The 17,901-nt window shown below is 42.9% G+C and overlaps 1 protein-coding gene across 2 annotated transcripts in view; it reads left to right on the top strand.

The window, feature by feature from the left end:
* Positions 1–17,003, top strand: part of fam222aa (family with sequence similarity 222 member Aa) — a 78,023-nt gene extending 61,020 nt beyond the window's left edge. For both annotated transcript variants that reach the window (XM_015027593.1, XM_015027594.1), the window contains exon 3: positions 8,331–17,003. In XM_015027593.1, coding sequence (XP_014883079.1) covers positions 8,331–9,793 — 1,463 coding nt within the window. In that variant the 3' untranslated portion in view covers positions 9,794–17,003. The remainder of the gene's footprint in view (positions 1–8,330) is intronic.
* The last annotated feature ends 898 nt before the right edge of the window (positions 17,004–17,901 follow it).

Below are 17,901 nucleotides of genomic sequence, written 5' to 3'. Positions count from 1 at the left end.
GGGGGCGCAGAAAATGTTTGGAAACCACTGGGGGGGCGCAGAAGAAAAAGTTTGGGAACCACTGCCTTAACCGATAGCACAAAACAGAGCAAATTGTTTTAATGTGTTCACCCTTTTTTTTAATCTGCTTGCAGATATTTTTGTAGCTACTTGATTGAACCACATAGTTCACTACTCAGTGCTAACTAGCTTGAAGTCCTCTTCGTGACGTAACAACTTCCACACTAGCAGGTGTTGTTAGGTATGATGTGTTCATCCATCCATCCGTTATCTTACCAGCTTATCCCGAATGGCGAGGTACAGAAACAGACAGGACAAATAATCATGCACGCACACATCCACGATTAACCTGGACTGTGGGAGGAAACAGGAGATAGTGGGACACAACCCACGCATGCACAGGGAGAACATGCAAACCCCACGCAGAAAGACCACGGGTTGGGAATTGAATCCTGGACCTTCTTACTGCAAGGCAACAGTGCTGCCAACTGCGCCACTGTGCAGCAGCCCATGGTGTGTTCAGTCATTGAAAAAAGATTTTTGAGTTTCTGAGTGGAAACTAATCTGAAAATCCCAGCCACACGCTGATTTCACTTTGCACCTCTTCAAGGGTTACACGATATTAAGAAATAATTTGACTGTGATATTTTTTGTTTAAAAATGCGTTGATGAGAGTGGTTGTGATTAATGCCAGTTTATTCTCTTTGACCTTTAGCAGCTTTGGGCACAGCCATCTGTGTCAGCTCTGGGCATGTATGTCAGTGAAACTCCACCCAACAGGCTGAATATCTTATTGGCAGCCAGATGGCAAATTTATAACAATTGGAAGCTAATTGCCAAGCGTAACGCCTTTCCATACAGTTACTTGCAGCATTAGCATTGCATATGGTATACTAGTGATGGTACTTTATTTTTTTTTCAAACTTATGCTTTTGCTGTTAATTATTGATTTTTAAATCATTAATTGCAGTGTTGCAAAGTGGAAAGTGTCTATTAGAGTCAGTGTCAACATGTATAAAAACAGTAAAACCAAACTCTGCAACCTGAACTTTGAGTAGATTTTATGTTGTATGAAGACATTCAAATATTGGTATGACAAGAGACACAGGACACATGTAGAGCGTTCAAAAAGCAGCATCGTAGCAGTTTCTCATTCACCGGCGACGGGCGACTTCAGAGGAAAATGGCTCCCAGTGTGTGTCGTGCAAATTAAACAAAACCTGACCCTCTTCTCTTTTTTTAGCTTTCTGATCATCTCAGCTCCTGATTTCTGCCCCGACCTCATCACAGACTGCTCTGCTGCTTTGTTTGGCCAAAGTTAATGTGTATTACACGCTCGCTCTTCTGTGAAAACTTAATTGCAGTTCAGCCGTATGGGTCCTCTCCCTTCATCTAAACAAGCACTCTTCCCCCATGCTCACCATGGACGTGGTCAGGGGGGGGATCAAAGCGTGCAGTAAAGAAGGGATACATGCCTGCAGGAGTGAGTGGGAAAACCCTGAAGGCTTTTTGATGTTTTAGAGCATTTCCTCCGCTAATAAGGAGAAACTTCTTCAAGCAGCTCATGATTTTTAAATACTTGGAACACTAATAAATGGTAGCAAGGGTGTTTCAGGCAGTTCAGTTTTACTCCTGCTTATTCGTTTAAACCTCTAATTAAAATGCAAAGCATTCTTGGGTTCCTGGATTTGCTGCCCCGCTCTCGTACAGCCTGTGACTCCCCCACCTCTCGCATCACCTTACTCCCTCCTCTTATAGTCCTCCTTTATGCCTCTGCTTCTTGTGATCAACACAATTTGACCTTTCACTTGGAAGAAGCGCACCAAATTTAATGGATTTTTTACAGTCTAATCTAACCAGTTCGTCTCTTTATTGCCGTTTTGTACCCGGTGGACCTCATCTTTACCAGGCTAACCTCCTCCACTCACCTCCTCTGCCTCCTCCACCCTTGCACCGAGAAAATTAGTTCATCAGAATTCAAAATGTACCGCTGGCTAATTAAAGGAGTGTTAATTGAGTGTTCAGAATTGGGTAGCCCCTTCACCGAATGCACACGGATGCGTGGACACACACACGCACACACACACACACAGGCACACAGCACGCAATCACAGCGACAGTGCCGGGTACACCAAGGACGTCGCGCTTGGGGAGTTTCATGCCAATCAAAAAAAAAAAAAGACGAAAGAGAGAAAGGAGAGTGCCCATCCTCCAAATAAAATGGGATTTCTAGATCATATCGTGGCCTACTGCGGCTCAGTCCGGCTCCGCATTATCCAATTGCTGCTCCGCTATCTGTGTCTGACCGCTGGAGAGTGTAACGCTGCACAGATAGCCTCTCCCTCTGCCTCTCTCACCGTGTGCATTGTGCTAATGAGGGGTGGCATTTAGAGATGTGCTGCTCTGACACATGGGCATTGTGTGCCAGGCACTGGGTGATTAAGGACGAAGGTCAACCCATTAATTGCCTCCCTGCCATCTCCGCTCCCTGGCGCGTGATCTCCAAGAACTAATGCATGTGTTTGCCTGAGCTTTTATCTAATCTCCAATGCAGTTCAATCATACGCTTGGCTTGTTTACATTTCTTTCATGTGAAACTTTTCCCCCCCGCCTACCCCCCTCACTTATTGCAGGAGCAGCTCGAGCCCAGGTTTTCCCATTAATTTACTGTAAGCTTTTTCATGTGCTTGTGAGCGCACATAGCCTCCTGCTCTAAGGAAGGGAAAAGCATATTCTTCCATCCTCAGGGGAAATAATTAATCCTTACAAGGCTGTCGCATGTTGAAATGAAGCGAGTGTGAAGCATTTAGCCCAGGAGGCATTGCAGGCTGTCGCCCGCACAGGCACCTGTTGTTGTCCCTGCCCTACATTTCATGAGAGAGCGCTGAGCAGAGGATAACAACATGCTCCACTGATGGCAAATGAGACACACAAATGCAGATGCAGATCTTTGTGTACATGTGTGTCTGTGTCTATACCCCCTTTCTCTCTCTCTCTCTCTCTCTCTCTCTCTCTCTCTCTCTCTCTCTCTCGTAGTTTTTCTGCATTATATCTGCATGCACTGCCACGGCGGAGAGTGTGCACAGGTGCAGGAAACCCCCTTACCTTATGAGAAGCTGAGGGCTCACATAAACGCTGGCTGCCTCAGAGGGTGTTTATCAGGCAGCACCATCTGTATGCTGCAGCTCAGTGCTATGATCTACTGCCTAAACCAATAAGTCACAGAGTGGCTGCCTAAGAAGAGACTCTCTCCTTTAACCTCCGTGTCTTCACTTATAGACTTAAAGCTCTGGAGGAGAGAGATGTGGAGGCTCTGCACATCAAACACAGGGTCTATAACAGCCTGTGCATGAGAGTGAAATATGCTTTGGTTTGTGGCCATACTTACTGTAATCAACTTTGCTATAAAATTTTCTCCGTGGAACTTTTTTTTTTTTTTTTTTTTTCAAGAGGAAGCGGGAATCAGAAGCATCCAGATGCTCATTTGCCTCCTCCTCCTCCTCTCCTTGCTTTATGCTTGTGGGTTCTAATAACCGGAAGCCTTTGTGGAGCTGAGATGGGTTTTGTAGGCCTGAAAGGCCTCTAATCCCTGTGGCCTGTGAAGTGTGAAGCCCTTTGATGCCAGGTCGGTGTGCCAAAGGCTCTGCCTATTGACAAACAAGGGCCAAGCTGGGAAAAGACGAAGCGAAGAGGGGCTGTCTCCTCTCGCTCAGAAGAAACACAGGCTCAGGCATGAAAAATATAGAGCTCAGTGAGTGAGAAGGAATAGAATTAGCTACCCTTTAATGAATTTCCTGGCTTTTTTAGAGTTTTTTTTTTTTTTGCCTCATGTGGCAGTAATTAGGTGAAATGATGGGCATATTGCAGCTGGGGGCTTGCAGGGGCGGCAGGGCATGGGCCCTTGATATGCCTGAAAGCCAAATATCTTTCCTCATTTAGACCATGTGATGATCAAAGATGTTTTTTTTTTCTCTTGCCCTCGTGTAAAGAAGATCAGAAAAAAAATGCTGCCTTTCCATTTGCATGCGGACCCGCAATATGCTTTGAAATGAGCATGTTTTATTTTTCTCTCGCTCTCTCTCTCTCTTCTGAGCAAATGAAATAAGTCTTCTGTCAGTTTCCTCTGCAAGTCAGAACATCAAAGCAAATGACACTGCTGTCACAGGGGGAAGCAGGGCTGCGCCTCACCGAGGTTGGTTAGACCTCAGATTGGTGGGTCTGGCACGCTCATACCAGCCCATTAGGATGTCATCCTCAATCTGATTAAAGTTTATTTACTATTGCTGGTGCGCTTTCACAGATCTGAAGGTTTAGCCTGGTAAAGCTATTACGGTGTATGAACCAATCAATTCACTTTAGTTGTATTACAGGGCGCCAATTCACAGTGAATGCCATCTCAAGAGACTTTACACAGCAAACGGATTCAGATTATTCACAAAAATGAGATGAATGCAACCAAAAAGAACTCAGTTCAGTTCATTTTCATACATTCCAGTTTGATTCTGCTTATATCCCAGATCAGCTGATTTCATTGATAAGTCACTGAGTCTGCAGCAATCTACCCACCTTAGCTGGGCATGGTGGGCGACAGTGGAAAAGAACAACGCCTTTGTTCAGATTATTAAAAATAAAAAAATCAAAATCTTGTAATACATTTGACAAAGGAATGAATGTTTAGCATAAAGCTGATTATAAAATTACTATTATCGTGAGTTTTATTGGCCACTCTTGCTGTATAATTTTATCAAATGATATTTACTCTTGGTGCATAAGGGAGCATTATCATAGGTCCTCCCTCCCAGCAGCTGCTAGACTGAATAACCATCAATGCTCCCAGCAAACTCAAATTCAATAAGTGTTCATATCCCTGACGGGTTTTGTACAGTTTTTCTCGTTTCAAATAACATTCCTGCTGTCATTTACACGTCCCTGTAGTTTTTTTTTGTTCATTTTTAAAAATGATCCTTCTCAGTTGTGGATTTCGAGAAAAGAAAGAATTGAAAACCTTCCAAAATCATAAACTGTAGGTCTGCTCATGTCTCTTAGCTTGACATGCCAGGAATCTTGGAAAAAAACAACAACTGTGTTTTGGTCGGGAGATCTCTCTGAGACAAGCAATTGTTGGTTCTGGCGTAGGAACTCAGCCCATCAGCAATATGCACTTCCAAATGTGTCTTGAACCCTTTTGCTGCATTTAAATACAACCAGTGGTTTGTTTTTCTCTTAGACCTGGGGGAAAGCAGTTTGTGTTGGTTAAAGGTCAAATCTGATGTGTTTGCGTGTGAAGTTCAGAGTGCATGTTTTGATTTTAATAAAAGTACTTCTGATGAACCCACCGGACCAGTCTGTCCATGAATTTAGTTTAGATATTCACAGTCTTGTCCCTCAGCATCCAGCCTAATTTATTATTATTTTTTATGATATGGATCTTGTAGATTTAATCATTTTCACAGTTGGAGTCCCAAAGGGTTGTTGAAATGAACTCCCCATGATATCTGGAATGGGAGCAAAGAAATGAGAATTGTGACTACTTGGCTGTGGAGTTTCTTTAAAGTGGTTTTGCTATTGGAAAGGAAATGGACTGCGTCCCAGTCACAGACGCCTCAGGTAGCCGGGACGTTTGCTTGCTGTTGTTATGGTGGTTAATTTTTGAGCATTTTTTTTTTTTGCATCAAAATGTCATTTTTGAAGAGGTTGCAAGTCATCTGTGGCAGCTGATATATTGTTTGTAAATTGAGTCCTTTTCCCAACCCCCCACGCTTTTTGTTATACTGAGCTAAGTAGCCATGAAATTGCCTGAATAATGTCATTTAAATCCAATCTCACTGCAGCCCCTCACCTCCATGCCCAGCCCCTAGACAATGACACATGGTGGGCTTTTTAGAAATTGCATTTTTCCTGTTTGCTACCTCATCGTACTGTGGCCAAGTACTGGTCCGCTGACCAAGGACTGCTGTCAGTCGACTCTGAGCCTTCGGTGCTGGATTGAATTTGAGAATTTGCTCAAACAGAGCAGAGCATTTACATATAGATTTAAAGCGAATCTCCTAAAGGTGGTATATATATTCGGCTTCTCTCTGTTTCATATTTTAAAGCTAATCTCAGATGCATGTTAAAATCAATTTTATGCGAGTCTGTGCTCGTAATTGAAATAATACATTTTCCTCCCGCAGGAGTCTTTTTGGAAGGTGCAGTCGTGAAAAGAAATAGAGCATCCGATGACGGCATTATTGTGTTTACCTCATACGTTTAGGCATATTTAATATCAATTTCAGCAATGCTGAGAAATTGAAGAAAAAATGTTTAATGTTTTCTGAAAATTGTCATTTCTGGTAAGGAAGAAACTGGAACATCCTGACATTTATTCCTATTTAGATGGTTGGAATTACACAGGTTTATCACATCAGGTCCACATAATGAAAACGTGACTACGTTTTATGAAAGTGTATCCCTATAAAATCACAAAGCAACTGCACAAGTTTGACTTCCCTAGGAGGTTTTCTCTTAAAAATGACACATAATGTCCAAACTAAGGTTTGCACGAGAGAACAGAGACAGAGGCGAGCACTGCTCCTGTCCTTTGGACAGAAGAGTGTAAATCTAAAATATTTGGAGGTCAGATTAGAGGACATATTTGAACGGAACAATTTCATGTATGACCATGCATGAAAACTACATGGTCCTTGAAATGAAAATCATGTGTAAAAAACAGTTAAGCCTTAAGCGCAGCTGGAACCTGATCATGACAATGACATACAAGAAACTTCACAAAAAGTCCTGAACCAGGTTATGAACCAGATCTTTAAGATGACTAGAAATGAGCTCCTTTTTTTCCTTTCACAGCTGAAAAAAAGAGCTCAATGTTCCTCAGACCGATGTCAAACACAGACAGATTGCCATAAGCAGGTTTCCACAATTAATCTAAGTTAGGACACACTTTTTGATTGAGACATTTTGTTTAAAGAGTAGGATAAAGTCATTTTGGATGCTTACATACAACTGAATCCCTTTATTTTCTATCAATAAATAAAAACAGAATCAGGCATCCATCTGTAAACTGTGTTTTGAAGGAACTAAACTTTAACATGGTGTCTTTTTCAACAAGGCGGTCTCTGTCTATTTTAAAAATTCAATTTACCTACTTCTGTGGAAAAAAAAAATCATCACTTGATCATTTATTATTGGGCTATATTTTGCCAGATTCTCCTTAACCAAGCTTGCAAGTCCCAGTTGACCTTTAATTGGTTCTTTGTGGGGGTCTCTCTCCCCACTTCTGCTGGACTGAATGAATAAGAAAACTCAGTTGCCAAGGGTAAGACCCAGTAAGTGATTCCACTTATAAATCTAAAATGTGCCACTTCAATTAAACAAGCTTTTATTCCCTCCCCTTTCCTCCCTTCGTGCCTGGTACCAAGGCTAACCCAATTCAGCGCTGAAGAGAGTCCAAATTAATTCCACAATGCACTGATTTAACAGCGCCTAAGGTAGCGGGCTCTGACAGAATGAGTTTTTAAAAAGATTCATTTGTCTAGGGATGTACATCCACATCAGGATGTGAAAATGAGATGGAAAGAAAGCTCTGAGCGGAGGAGCGCGCTGATAAATGCCAGTCCTCATCTGCTGCTTTCTAACCGTGTTTGGGTTCGACTCAAGTGTATCTGCTTAATAAAATTCTCGAGACGGTGGTCTTAAAATTCATAAAACATGCCGAGCCTGAAAAACTTTGCAGCCCATTTGTTGCTTGTGCACCTTTGTTTTATAGGTCTGTAATTAACATAATATGAGGCCTCACGGCTCGCAAATTTCTCTTTTATATGAATCCAACTATGATATGGGCTGGAATGAGCCTCTCGCTGTATCATAGTCTGAGTAGAAATGCTATCACATACATTTTTCAAACAAACATCTGCAATATGATCTAATGTTTTTATTAAAAACAGAAACAAATTTTCCAACTGCGGCAAGAAATCTTGCACTTTTAACAACGGTTTTCAAGGAAATGGGCTCACGGTGCAAAATATTTTTGCTATTTATGCAGCATATGCAAGCATAACAAGCTGATATTAGCAGGGTAATCAGTCAGACTAACTCTTCAGATGAAAAAGCAATACCTACCAATGCACAGAAGCGATATATTGGCTATTGATTGGGTTGTCATCATATCATTATTTTTCATTGACTCAGTAGAAGTGCCTGTGTGCCTCACAGGAATTTGGGGCTATGAAATCTCCCGACGTTCCAAAATAAATCTCACCTCAGCATTTTTCTGCATTTGTCCCTTTGAGATCTTCATGTGTTCATCCTTTTTTTTTTCCTGTTTTGTCTTTCAGGTGACCTGGTGGTACCTTCACTTTCCTCACGGTACCCTACAGCAGCAGAACTCGATGCTTATGCTCAGAAGACGGCAAACAGCCCACTGTCCATCAAGATTTTCCCCACCAACATCAGGGTTCCCCAGCACAAGCACCTTAACCGGACTGTAAACGGATATGATACCACGGGGCAGCGCTACAGCCCTTACCCCCATCTCCACACAGGAGGGTACCAGGGTCTCCTTGCCATCGTCAAGTCCTCATCGTCGTCATCATCCACCTTTGGTCACTCCAAAGGCGTTCTCAAGAACTCAGAAGGCAGACGGACTAAGCTCTCTCCAGCTCACATAGCTGTGGCGCCGTATCCACCCCCTAATAGTAGCACTTTAGCCAGCAGTCATGGCCAAATGGTATACCACTCTGGGCCCTCAAAGCCTCCAGAAGGCTCTGGACATTCAGTACCCCCAAATGTCACTGTGGCTGGCTCTGTGATTCCTGTAACCGGGGGCCGAGGCCTGTCCCTGCCTGCACAGTCTAATCTCCCCTCCATTCAGAGTATCATCTATCAGATCAACCAACATTGCCAGGCTCAGGCCCTGCAGCAGGTGTGTCAGGGGGCTTCCACTGCACCAACAAATTCCAGCCCCTCCAAGCAGGTCACAGCAGTCATGGGGGTCGGTTCGAGCTCCTCGGGGGGAGGCTATGTCGTCGGGATGGGTCCCCAGGCTAACATGGTGTACACGGGATCAGGGCTGCCAGCGCAAAGTGCAGAAGTAATGAAGAGCGGCGTATACGCGGAGGGTATGGACTACATCCTGTGGCAGAAACAACAGCAGCAACAACACCAACAGCAGCAACAACAACAGCAGGCCGTCCTCCGCATGTACAGCGGAGGCAGCGGAGGAGGGGGCGCCATCAGCAAGTCCCCCGAAACCTGCATTCCAGGTGGGGGAATCATGGCAGCCCAGGTGTCCTCCTCCTCCTCCTCCAGGCCTTACCACCTGACGGCGAGTGCCAGCGGCGGGGGCGGGCTTGACAAAGTCAGCTCTTCCCCTTTGAACTGTGTGGGCATGCACGGGAATTTCTCAGTGGGTCAGTACTTTGCACCGCCGTGGAACAGCGTGCTGGTGACGCCCGACAGTGACTGCTACAACCCCCAGGAGCTGCTGGGCACCTCCACGGGAGGCCCGGCGACGGGCCACAGAGAAATGGGCTATCCTCACCACCATCACCACTACCACCATCACCACCACCACCCCGCCGTTGACAGCGGCGGGGGTCTGTGCTGCAGCCTGCCCAGCAAGAGCCTGTGCAACACTTCAGTGCTGAGCAGCAGCCTGCAGTCTCTGGAGTATCTGATCAACGACATCCACCCGCCCTGCATCAAGGAGCAGATGCTCGGCAAAGGCTACGAGACTGTGTCGGTGCCGCGGCTGTTGGACCACCAGCATGCACACATCCGCCTTCCTGTTTACAGATAGAACGGACGGGTGGGAGAGAGAAGAGGAAGAAATTAATCAAGAGTTGTGAATTTATGAAGAAAAATCAAGACAGAGATGTTACGGGACTGTTGCGAGTGCCACTGCTTTAACGACCGCGACGTCTTAGAGAAGAGCAGTGGCTGCGCTGTGTGACCGTAGATTTTCTGGTTTCAAAGCAGGCTGTGGGGGATCCCTAACACAAAAGGTAGTAGTTACTGCCAGCGGGATGGAAAAGGGATTCCAAGATTCTCCTGATGTTCCATTGTGTGGTTTGCCAATAGGATTTTTGGATTAATAATTTTTTTTTTTTTTTTTGCTTTGTTGTTTTATCTTCTTAAACTGTTTTTTTGATGAGAATCATAGCTTGACATGAAGTGCATACGCCACTTGTATCTCCTCTCCAAATACTAAGGATGAAGCTACTGTGTAGGTTGTCACTGAAATGGTCTTAAAGGGCCAGCGCTTAGGGCTGCTTTTAAAACCCAAAAGTCAGTAACAGTACATGCGTATAGAAATGTGCTGGAAAAAAAAAACAGAGGATTACTAGCAGTTCTAGGGTGTTCTTATAAAAAGGATCACAAGGTTGAATCTAAAAGGGTAGTACAATATTAGTTATTGTTGCTGTTATAATTGATAAATTAATTGCACTGCTTGAATTTTGTTAACTTTGAAGTTTGGAATTGGGTAGTTTGGATATGATATATTTAAGAAACTTGAAAAACTTGAACCTATTTTTTGTTGTTTGATATATTTGTAGGTATATTATATGTATTGGCTGCTACAAGGAAAAGTGTCTCAACTGTTTTTTTTTATCTTATTCTATTGTTTTCCTTTTTTCGTCACTATGATTTAAAATTTCCTCGTTAAGCTGACGTGCAGTCTCTTATGTTCTCTTATGTTCTCTTATGTGAGGCAGAGTTGCTGCTTTCGGTTCTGTAAGAACCTGAACGGAGAGCTTTTTTTTTTTTTTTTTTTTTTTTTCCTAACCAACACTGGAACCGACAGTAAATTTCAAAAATACTTATTTAAAAGAAAAAAAATGTTGCAAAAAATACGAAAAACAAAAAGAAATGTTACAGTAAAGAATGTGACTGGGAGGGAACAGAGATAACCTTATGTGTACGGCAGCTTGTAAAGGTGACGTTTGACATTTTCGCTTTTTCTTTTTTCACCGTTCGACCCCAAATCTCAGAGGTTTTTATTTTGATTCATGTGTCAGATCAACACAGAGTTGTGCCTAATTGGGAACTGGTTTTACTTTTTTTTATTACAAAAAAACACACTTATCCTGTCCAGGTAGGAGAAAAACATACCCATATGATGAAGCTGCCACCACAGGAGCATGTTTACTGTGTCCCGTACGCAGCTTCTGGCAAACTGCACATGAGATTTATTTTGACTTTGGAATATTGTTTTATAATCTAAATTTCCCATCACTCATTCTTTGACCTATCTGCTATATTCTTGGTCTTCATGTTTGTGTTCAAATGTTCCCAAAAAAAAAACAAAAACTTATTTATCAGATCTTGAGCAGATGGCATACAATGAAATGGAATTAAACACAAGAGGCTAAAAAAAAATTTCATCTTTTTCTTTCCACGTCACAATCATGCACTACTTTGTGTTGGTCTATCACACAAAATCTCAATAAAACGCTCTGAAATTTCTGTTTGCAACATGAAAAACGGCTTTAATGTCAAAGGGGATACCTTTCCAAGGCGCTGTATGTTGAAGCGTGTGTGCGTCGGAGTGCATGTGTGTTTGTTTGTACCTTCTTAGTTTGTGTTCTTCAAAATCCTCAGACTTTTTTTTTTATTTTATCGTGTGATCCACCAGACTTTTCCGGCGAGACTGACCGACTGATTCAGCAGTCCCATAAACATTATGACGAACATTATGACTGAGTTATGTACAGGGGATAACTTGCTCCTTTTCATTGGAGGCTTTAGATTTTCTGTGCAGGTGGAGTCATTTGACTCCTTTATTGCTGCACTTACAGCAGCTGTGAAAACAAATTAGATCGTGCTTTTGGGGTACTTTACTGTTGCAAACGAGTACAAAATGAAAACAATCATGCCCTGTCTCTTTTCTTTGTTACCCATTTCAGCTGCGGGTGAGGCGGGCGGTGGGGGGTGCAGTTGGCCCAGGCCAGTCTTAACTTTGATGATTCAGAGCAGTGAAATATTCATTGTGACTGTGAGATTTCCTCGAATGTACTGCACTTAAATTTACCACAATATTTTGTTGCCTTGTGGGACCCCGAGCGGGTGAGAAAAATTGTATCAGCGCAGCGGCTCTCTGGTCTTAAATTAGCATTTCTTTTGTCAGTCAAATTTCAGCGGCAAATTGAATTTATTAACTGGACAGAACGAGAGAACGGGGAGCTTTTGTTGTGGAGAAATACTGGCATCGGTCTAGATTTATGAAGTGCAATTATAATGACTGTATTAACATTTTTTTTTTCTCTGAGCTTACACCAAAAGAAAAATGTAAACTACAGTTTTCAATACATTCCCAATGTACCACATCCCTAATCTTTATCTCTGGTTTCTTTGTTTTGATTTGTTCTAAGGTGTAAAATAAATTCCTTTAAGAATATATTCAGAAGCCATACCTTGGCTATGAAGTCTGTGATTATTTTTCTTCACATTTGCTCTCTGGAGGCCAGTGGGATCCTGGGCCTTTGTTTTAATAGATCTACCAGAGCCGTAATGTAATCTGACGTGCGATTCCTTATTGATTAGAACCTTGTACTTTTGATTGATTTTCTAAATGTTTGAACTTTGGCCATCCCGAGAGAAAAGGAGAAACAATGCTGCCAGATAAAGTTTTTTTTTCCTTAAATAAAAGCTGTTGTATGGATTATGGAAGAAAACAGGGGAGACTAAAAAGTGTAATCGGAACTTAATTTCCTTTCATTGTTACTTTATGCAAAAAAAAAAAAAAAAAGAAAACTATCCAAACTCTCATCCGTACATGTCGAACTAGGGCTGATTTAGTTTTTTGATGGCTGACAGATATTTCAGACTTGAAGAATAAAAGCCTCTTGGCTTAAATTTACATAGTAAAACCTCAACATTGCAGAGATGCATTATGTTTCAGCAGCCAAATTCTTGAGCCACAGTCTGATTCCAGCATATTTTCTGCGTGGTAGAAGTATTTTGACAGATTTACACATACGTCCCATCCCCAAATCCCTTCCGTTTGACTTCTGCATCCAAGCATTAAACCCTGTCACATGATGTTGCAGTGGAAAACGGGAGATGTTTTAAGGCAGTGGAGTTTCTAGCGTCTGCGTCTCTCCCATCCCCCTCCACCAGTGGAGATCTGAGGCACCAGGCCTCCTCAGCTAACGGAAACATTAGGTGACATCTTGGCTACTGGACATTGCCGTTCGAGATTGTTAATCCAAAAAAGTCGACTGAAATCAAACCCGTCGCAAGGGATTTCAGAAGAGAGACATGGATCGAATCATTGACTCAGATCTTTCCACATTACAACCACAAGCATTTGGGAGTTTTGCGCGATAGACACGAATTAGTGCGCAGTTGTGAAGAGAAAAGAAGAGGTTTGATTTCAACGTTTGTGAAATGTTGTGTATTCTTATTCATACCACCCGAGTCAACGCCGTGTGGAGACTGAGACTGTCCATGCTTTGCACGGGGCCTCTGTGAATTCAAATCTTGCTGCATATTCCCAAATTGACGTTGGTCTGGACTTTGACTGGGCCACTGAAGTCCTTCAATCATACCCACTTGCGTTAGCTGTGTGTTTAGGATTGTTGTCATGCAGGAATGTGAACCGCGATCTCTAAACATTTGCCGTCTCTAACAGACCTTGTAGTGTCTTTAGCCATCTCCCCCCCCCCCAACTCTGCAAAGCTTCCCTGAAGAAATGCATCCCCACAGCATGATGCTGCTGCCACCATGTTTCACCCTGGGAATGGTGTGTCCAGGGTGATGTGCGGTGTTGGTATTTAGCAACCATGTGTGCATGAGGACAAACAGCTGAAATCCTCCCACATATCTGTAGTAAGCATTGGATTTTACTTAGAGGTGTCAAAGTAAAAGGAACTAAATACAAAATACACACCACACTTTTGAGAATTGTATTTAAAAGATAAACATGCAGCACTTTTCTTCCACTTATCCACTGCTTTGTGCTTCTTTATCATCTAAAAGACGTTGGGGTTTGTGTTGTAGCGGGACTAAAAGGTGAAAAGTTCAAAGGCTCTGGCAAAACATAACAAAAATGGCTGCACAAATGAGAGTTTTAAATCATTTTTATGCAGCCCAGGCTGGTCCAGCATCCCACCCCCCTCAATCACCTCTTCTTGAAGCACAGGCTCCCAACTGTCTGTCCCTCTGCTCCTTCACACACATTAATGAGCCCCTGTTGAAGGCACGCATCTTGGCCCTGCAACTCTGCTCCACTCCTCTGTTCCTCATTCGGACAATGGACGCTCAGCTCATATTAGGATAATAGAATTAAATTTCAAATAGATTTGTGCCTGGGCTGATCCAGCCACGGCTCACTCAGCTGCAGAGGCAGAGTGGCATATGGCAGGTCATTATCTAAAGCCCACCCTTCCTCCACCTCCCCCCCCCACCCAATCCAGGGCCAACAGGGTTCAGCGGCGCTTAAACAAACCGAAGGTTAGGACTGGCTGTCTGGCTGGCGTCGGAGGGGAGGACAGCAGGGTCTGAGTGGTGGTGGTGGTGGTTGGGAGGGAGGCGGGCGGGTGGTGTTGCTATATCACAGACGCCACAGCATCTCTGAGGGCCTGAGTGCCGCACCATGGCGCCCAGGCTTGTTTTAAAAGCCGGGCTGCGATTGATGGAGGGGGATTTGTTTTCTGTTGGATTATACATGCTCGCTCCCTGCTTGACTGAGGGGGCCCTGTGCAATCTGACAGAGAAAAGAAGGAATGGATAAAAGGAAAAAAGGAAGGATGCGGGTAATTTTTGACTCAGAAAAGCCTCAAAGCGTTTGGTAATCAGGATAATTGACATGTCCCTTCAAATCTTTGACTGGAGACTTAATGTGTCTCGGTTCTCTGCAGAGAAATCCTCTATTTTCACTAACCAGAGAAACATTTCAACTCATCTTGTTCCGCGAGTGATTAATCACAGCAACGCCGCCTTCTGATCGAGGACATTTAAATCTATAACTTATCTCTGAGGCTACAGCCCGCTATTGACTGCTAACACGTTTTCAAGGGCAATGAGAGGCTCATGGAGGATGGTTGGAGGGCAAAGTGTAGGAAAAGTGACTTATGCTGGCTGTAAAAATCCCTTAGTAAATCCCAATAAGTCCATTAAGACCTTTGCCCTGTGTAAAGGTTTATAGTCGCATATTATGCACCTTAAATACTGCTGAGAAGCAAAGGGGGAAGCAGGCTCAGCTCTTTTGCTCTCAGAGCGAGGGCGGGGAGGCGGTGGAGGAGGGGGGAAAAAAAGGCAGCCGCTTGCCCTGTGGAGTCCTGGCGACGCTTCTCTACCCTCCACACGGCGGGTGTGGTGAGGGTCCACTCCAGTCATGTCCCTCCTCTTGTCTTCGATCCTCCTTCGGATCTGAGATTGGACGAATTTATGACACCAGTCCTCTCCGATTCCCTCACACCTGGCAGGAAAACACTTCCATCAATAATTCACACGGTCCTAGAGAGAATTGCATCTCTAAACCACCAGCCACAGCTGTGTTGCACTATGTGTCTTTGAAGATGTGTTGTTTTATCCTCACAGATCTCTAAGGTTAAAAATGTGAAGGCATGGGCTTGTTAGTGGCACCAAGGTTTGCAGAAGCTGCAGTGATGTTCCTATAGTTTTGCTTTGCTGACAGCAGAGAAAGTGACATTTTTTTTTCATGCTCAATGGAGAAAACCCTGCCCCTCCCACACGTGTTGCTGCGCATTGTCTGTCATCTGGCTGAAGGAGGGTTTTACACTTTTCCTTGCTTAAGAAAAAAAAATAGGCTCTTAGGAAATTTTTCTTTCAAAAAACGAAATGAAACACGCTCTACCCATCACTCTTTGTAATTTGGCGCTGACTGTAAACTACAAATGCTAAGATCCGCTTGTAAACTACAGACTCGCTACACAAGCAGCTGAGTATCGACGTGTCAGGCGTGAGCCAATCGCCTCCAAGAGACGAATCTTCAGCTGCTTCTTCTCAGCTCTCCTGAGAGTCCATGCAGGCAGGACTTTACTTTGATCAGTGCAAGCGGCATCTTTCTGTCTGACGATGAAGACAGCAAATCTAAATTCCTAAATTTAAAAATCAGGTAACGAGTAAAACTGCTCAGATGCCTGTGAATCTTTGCTCTGTCGTTAATTTTAAGGTCTCACTAAATTGTTAAACAATAGTAAAAACAAAATAATGATAAGAAGATTTATATAAAAGCACTGATTTAAAAATGTGTATCACAAACTATTTAGAGTTAAAAAAAAAAAACTAGGTCAAAACGGTGATTTGATGATATTCTGCACGTTAAGCACTTAAAAAAAAAACGCAGAATTTTTATTTATGTTTAGGGATCTGGATCAAAGTGCAGTAATTCAATGATAAAAATATCATACCTGTTGTAATCAACCAGTACTGGATGACATAATGTCATGCATTCTTTTTTTTTTGTAATATTTGTGTTTTTATTGTGCACACCATGGTAATGTCTCTTATAAGTTAGAGTCTGCTACGACGAGCCATTGTTTGGACAGATGTGAGCACCGCAGATGTTAAATATAATTTTTATAAACTGTGCCACGAGGCAAAAAACCCGAAAAAAAAAAAAAAAACTTAACACACAAAGCTGAATCTTTTCCCCTAAAGCCACCACTTCACAGCAGGGTGTTCCTGGAGCTTACACTGTTTTATTCCTCTGTATGTTTAAATGAAAAAGCTTATGACCTCCACATATTCATCTGGTCTGCACAGACGGTCTATTACTGAATCCAATCTAAACGCAAAAGTCTGAGGATTTTGCTTTTTTTTCTCTCTCTCTCTCTCTCTTCTTCTCTCTCTCTTTTTGGATTCTTTTTGCGGTTTGTGAGGCAGTTTCTGTGTCTTCGTCTTTTTTTCCCCCAGATGATCTCAAGTGCACCAACGCTGCCAAAGTACGAGGGTGCCGCAACCTTGAGAAAATAATATATATGGAAATGGGAAATCTATAAAGCATCTCTCTTATTGTTTTCCCTGCAGTACTGTGTTTTTTTTTTAAAAAATGGTTTTGTCTCCTCAGGATGAAAAAAAAATGTAAAGAGTTCAATGCTTCTTTCTTCTTTTCAAACAATAATGATATACGAGTCTTAGATTTCAAAAAAGAAGTCTGAATATAAAAAGAAAAGCTGTAAAATCCTTTAGTCGCGGGGGTTTTCAGCTTTTGAATGTGCCTACAGCCAAGCATCGCAGAGACGGCTTACCCTCTCCAGATCTGCAACCATCATCTTCAATTTGCTGAAACTGCCACAGTCACTCCTCCATCTCAACCATCACAGGAGACATTTTCCCTGCTCCCTGCTTTTTTGTCAATCTCAGGACTGGAGTTTCTTTACTTTAATGTAGATTGGCTGTTTTTCATTTGACCTTTCCTCTCTTATGTACAATGTTTGACATAAGGAAATAAAGCAGATGACTTCTACGTCCGTCTCCTTTCTGTCTTTTATTCGCATTTTAAGACACAGGACCGAAGCGTCTGATAAATGACGGTAAGCATATTAGTCTGAGGATTGCCTCTGCACTTTGCCGCCATATGCCCGCCTCGACAATCTTGTTGTTCACTTGACCTCCTTCACCTTTACAGCGGTAACAACCTCACCTCAGGGAAACGCAGGCAGAAAAACGAGGGACAGAAATGGTTTTATTTTCTGGGTTGTGCTTCGGAGAAAGCTCTTCAGCAGTGGAAAAGGGAAGTTGGGTTACTAAGAATGCAATTTACATACGTGGGCAAAAAGAGGCGAGTACTCCAGAAACAACAGGTGCACTATCCCATTTTTCAAACCTGATGCAGCAGCAATGGGAGCTCAAACTGCAGCTTGCTGTTGTTCTAGATATTTGTGCAACACAAAGTTTTGCAAAAGGAATTCATACGCCTTGAACTGTTTTCACATTTTA

Source organism: Poecilia latipinna, unplaced genomic scaffold (assembly GCF_001443285.1).
Source record: "Poecilia latipinna isolate Pla-1442-1.1 unplaced genomic scaffold, P_latipinna-1.0 Scaffold104, whole genome shotgun sequence".
NCBI lineage: Eukaryota > Metazoa > Chordata > Actinopteri > Cyprinodontiformes > Poeciliidae > Poecilia > Poecilia latipinna.
Note: the sequence above shows the minus strand (reverse complement) of the source record. Positions and strands in the feature narration are given on the sequence as shown.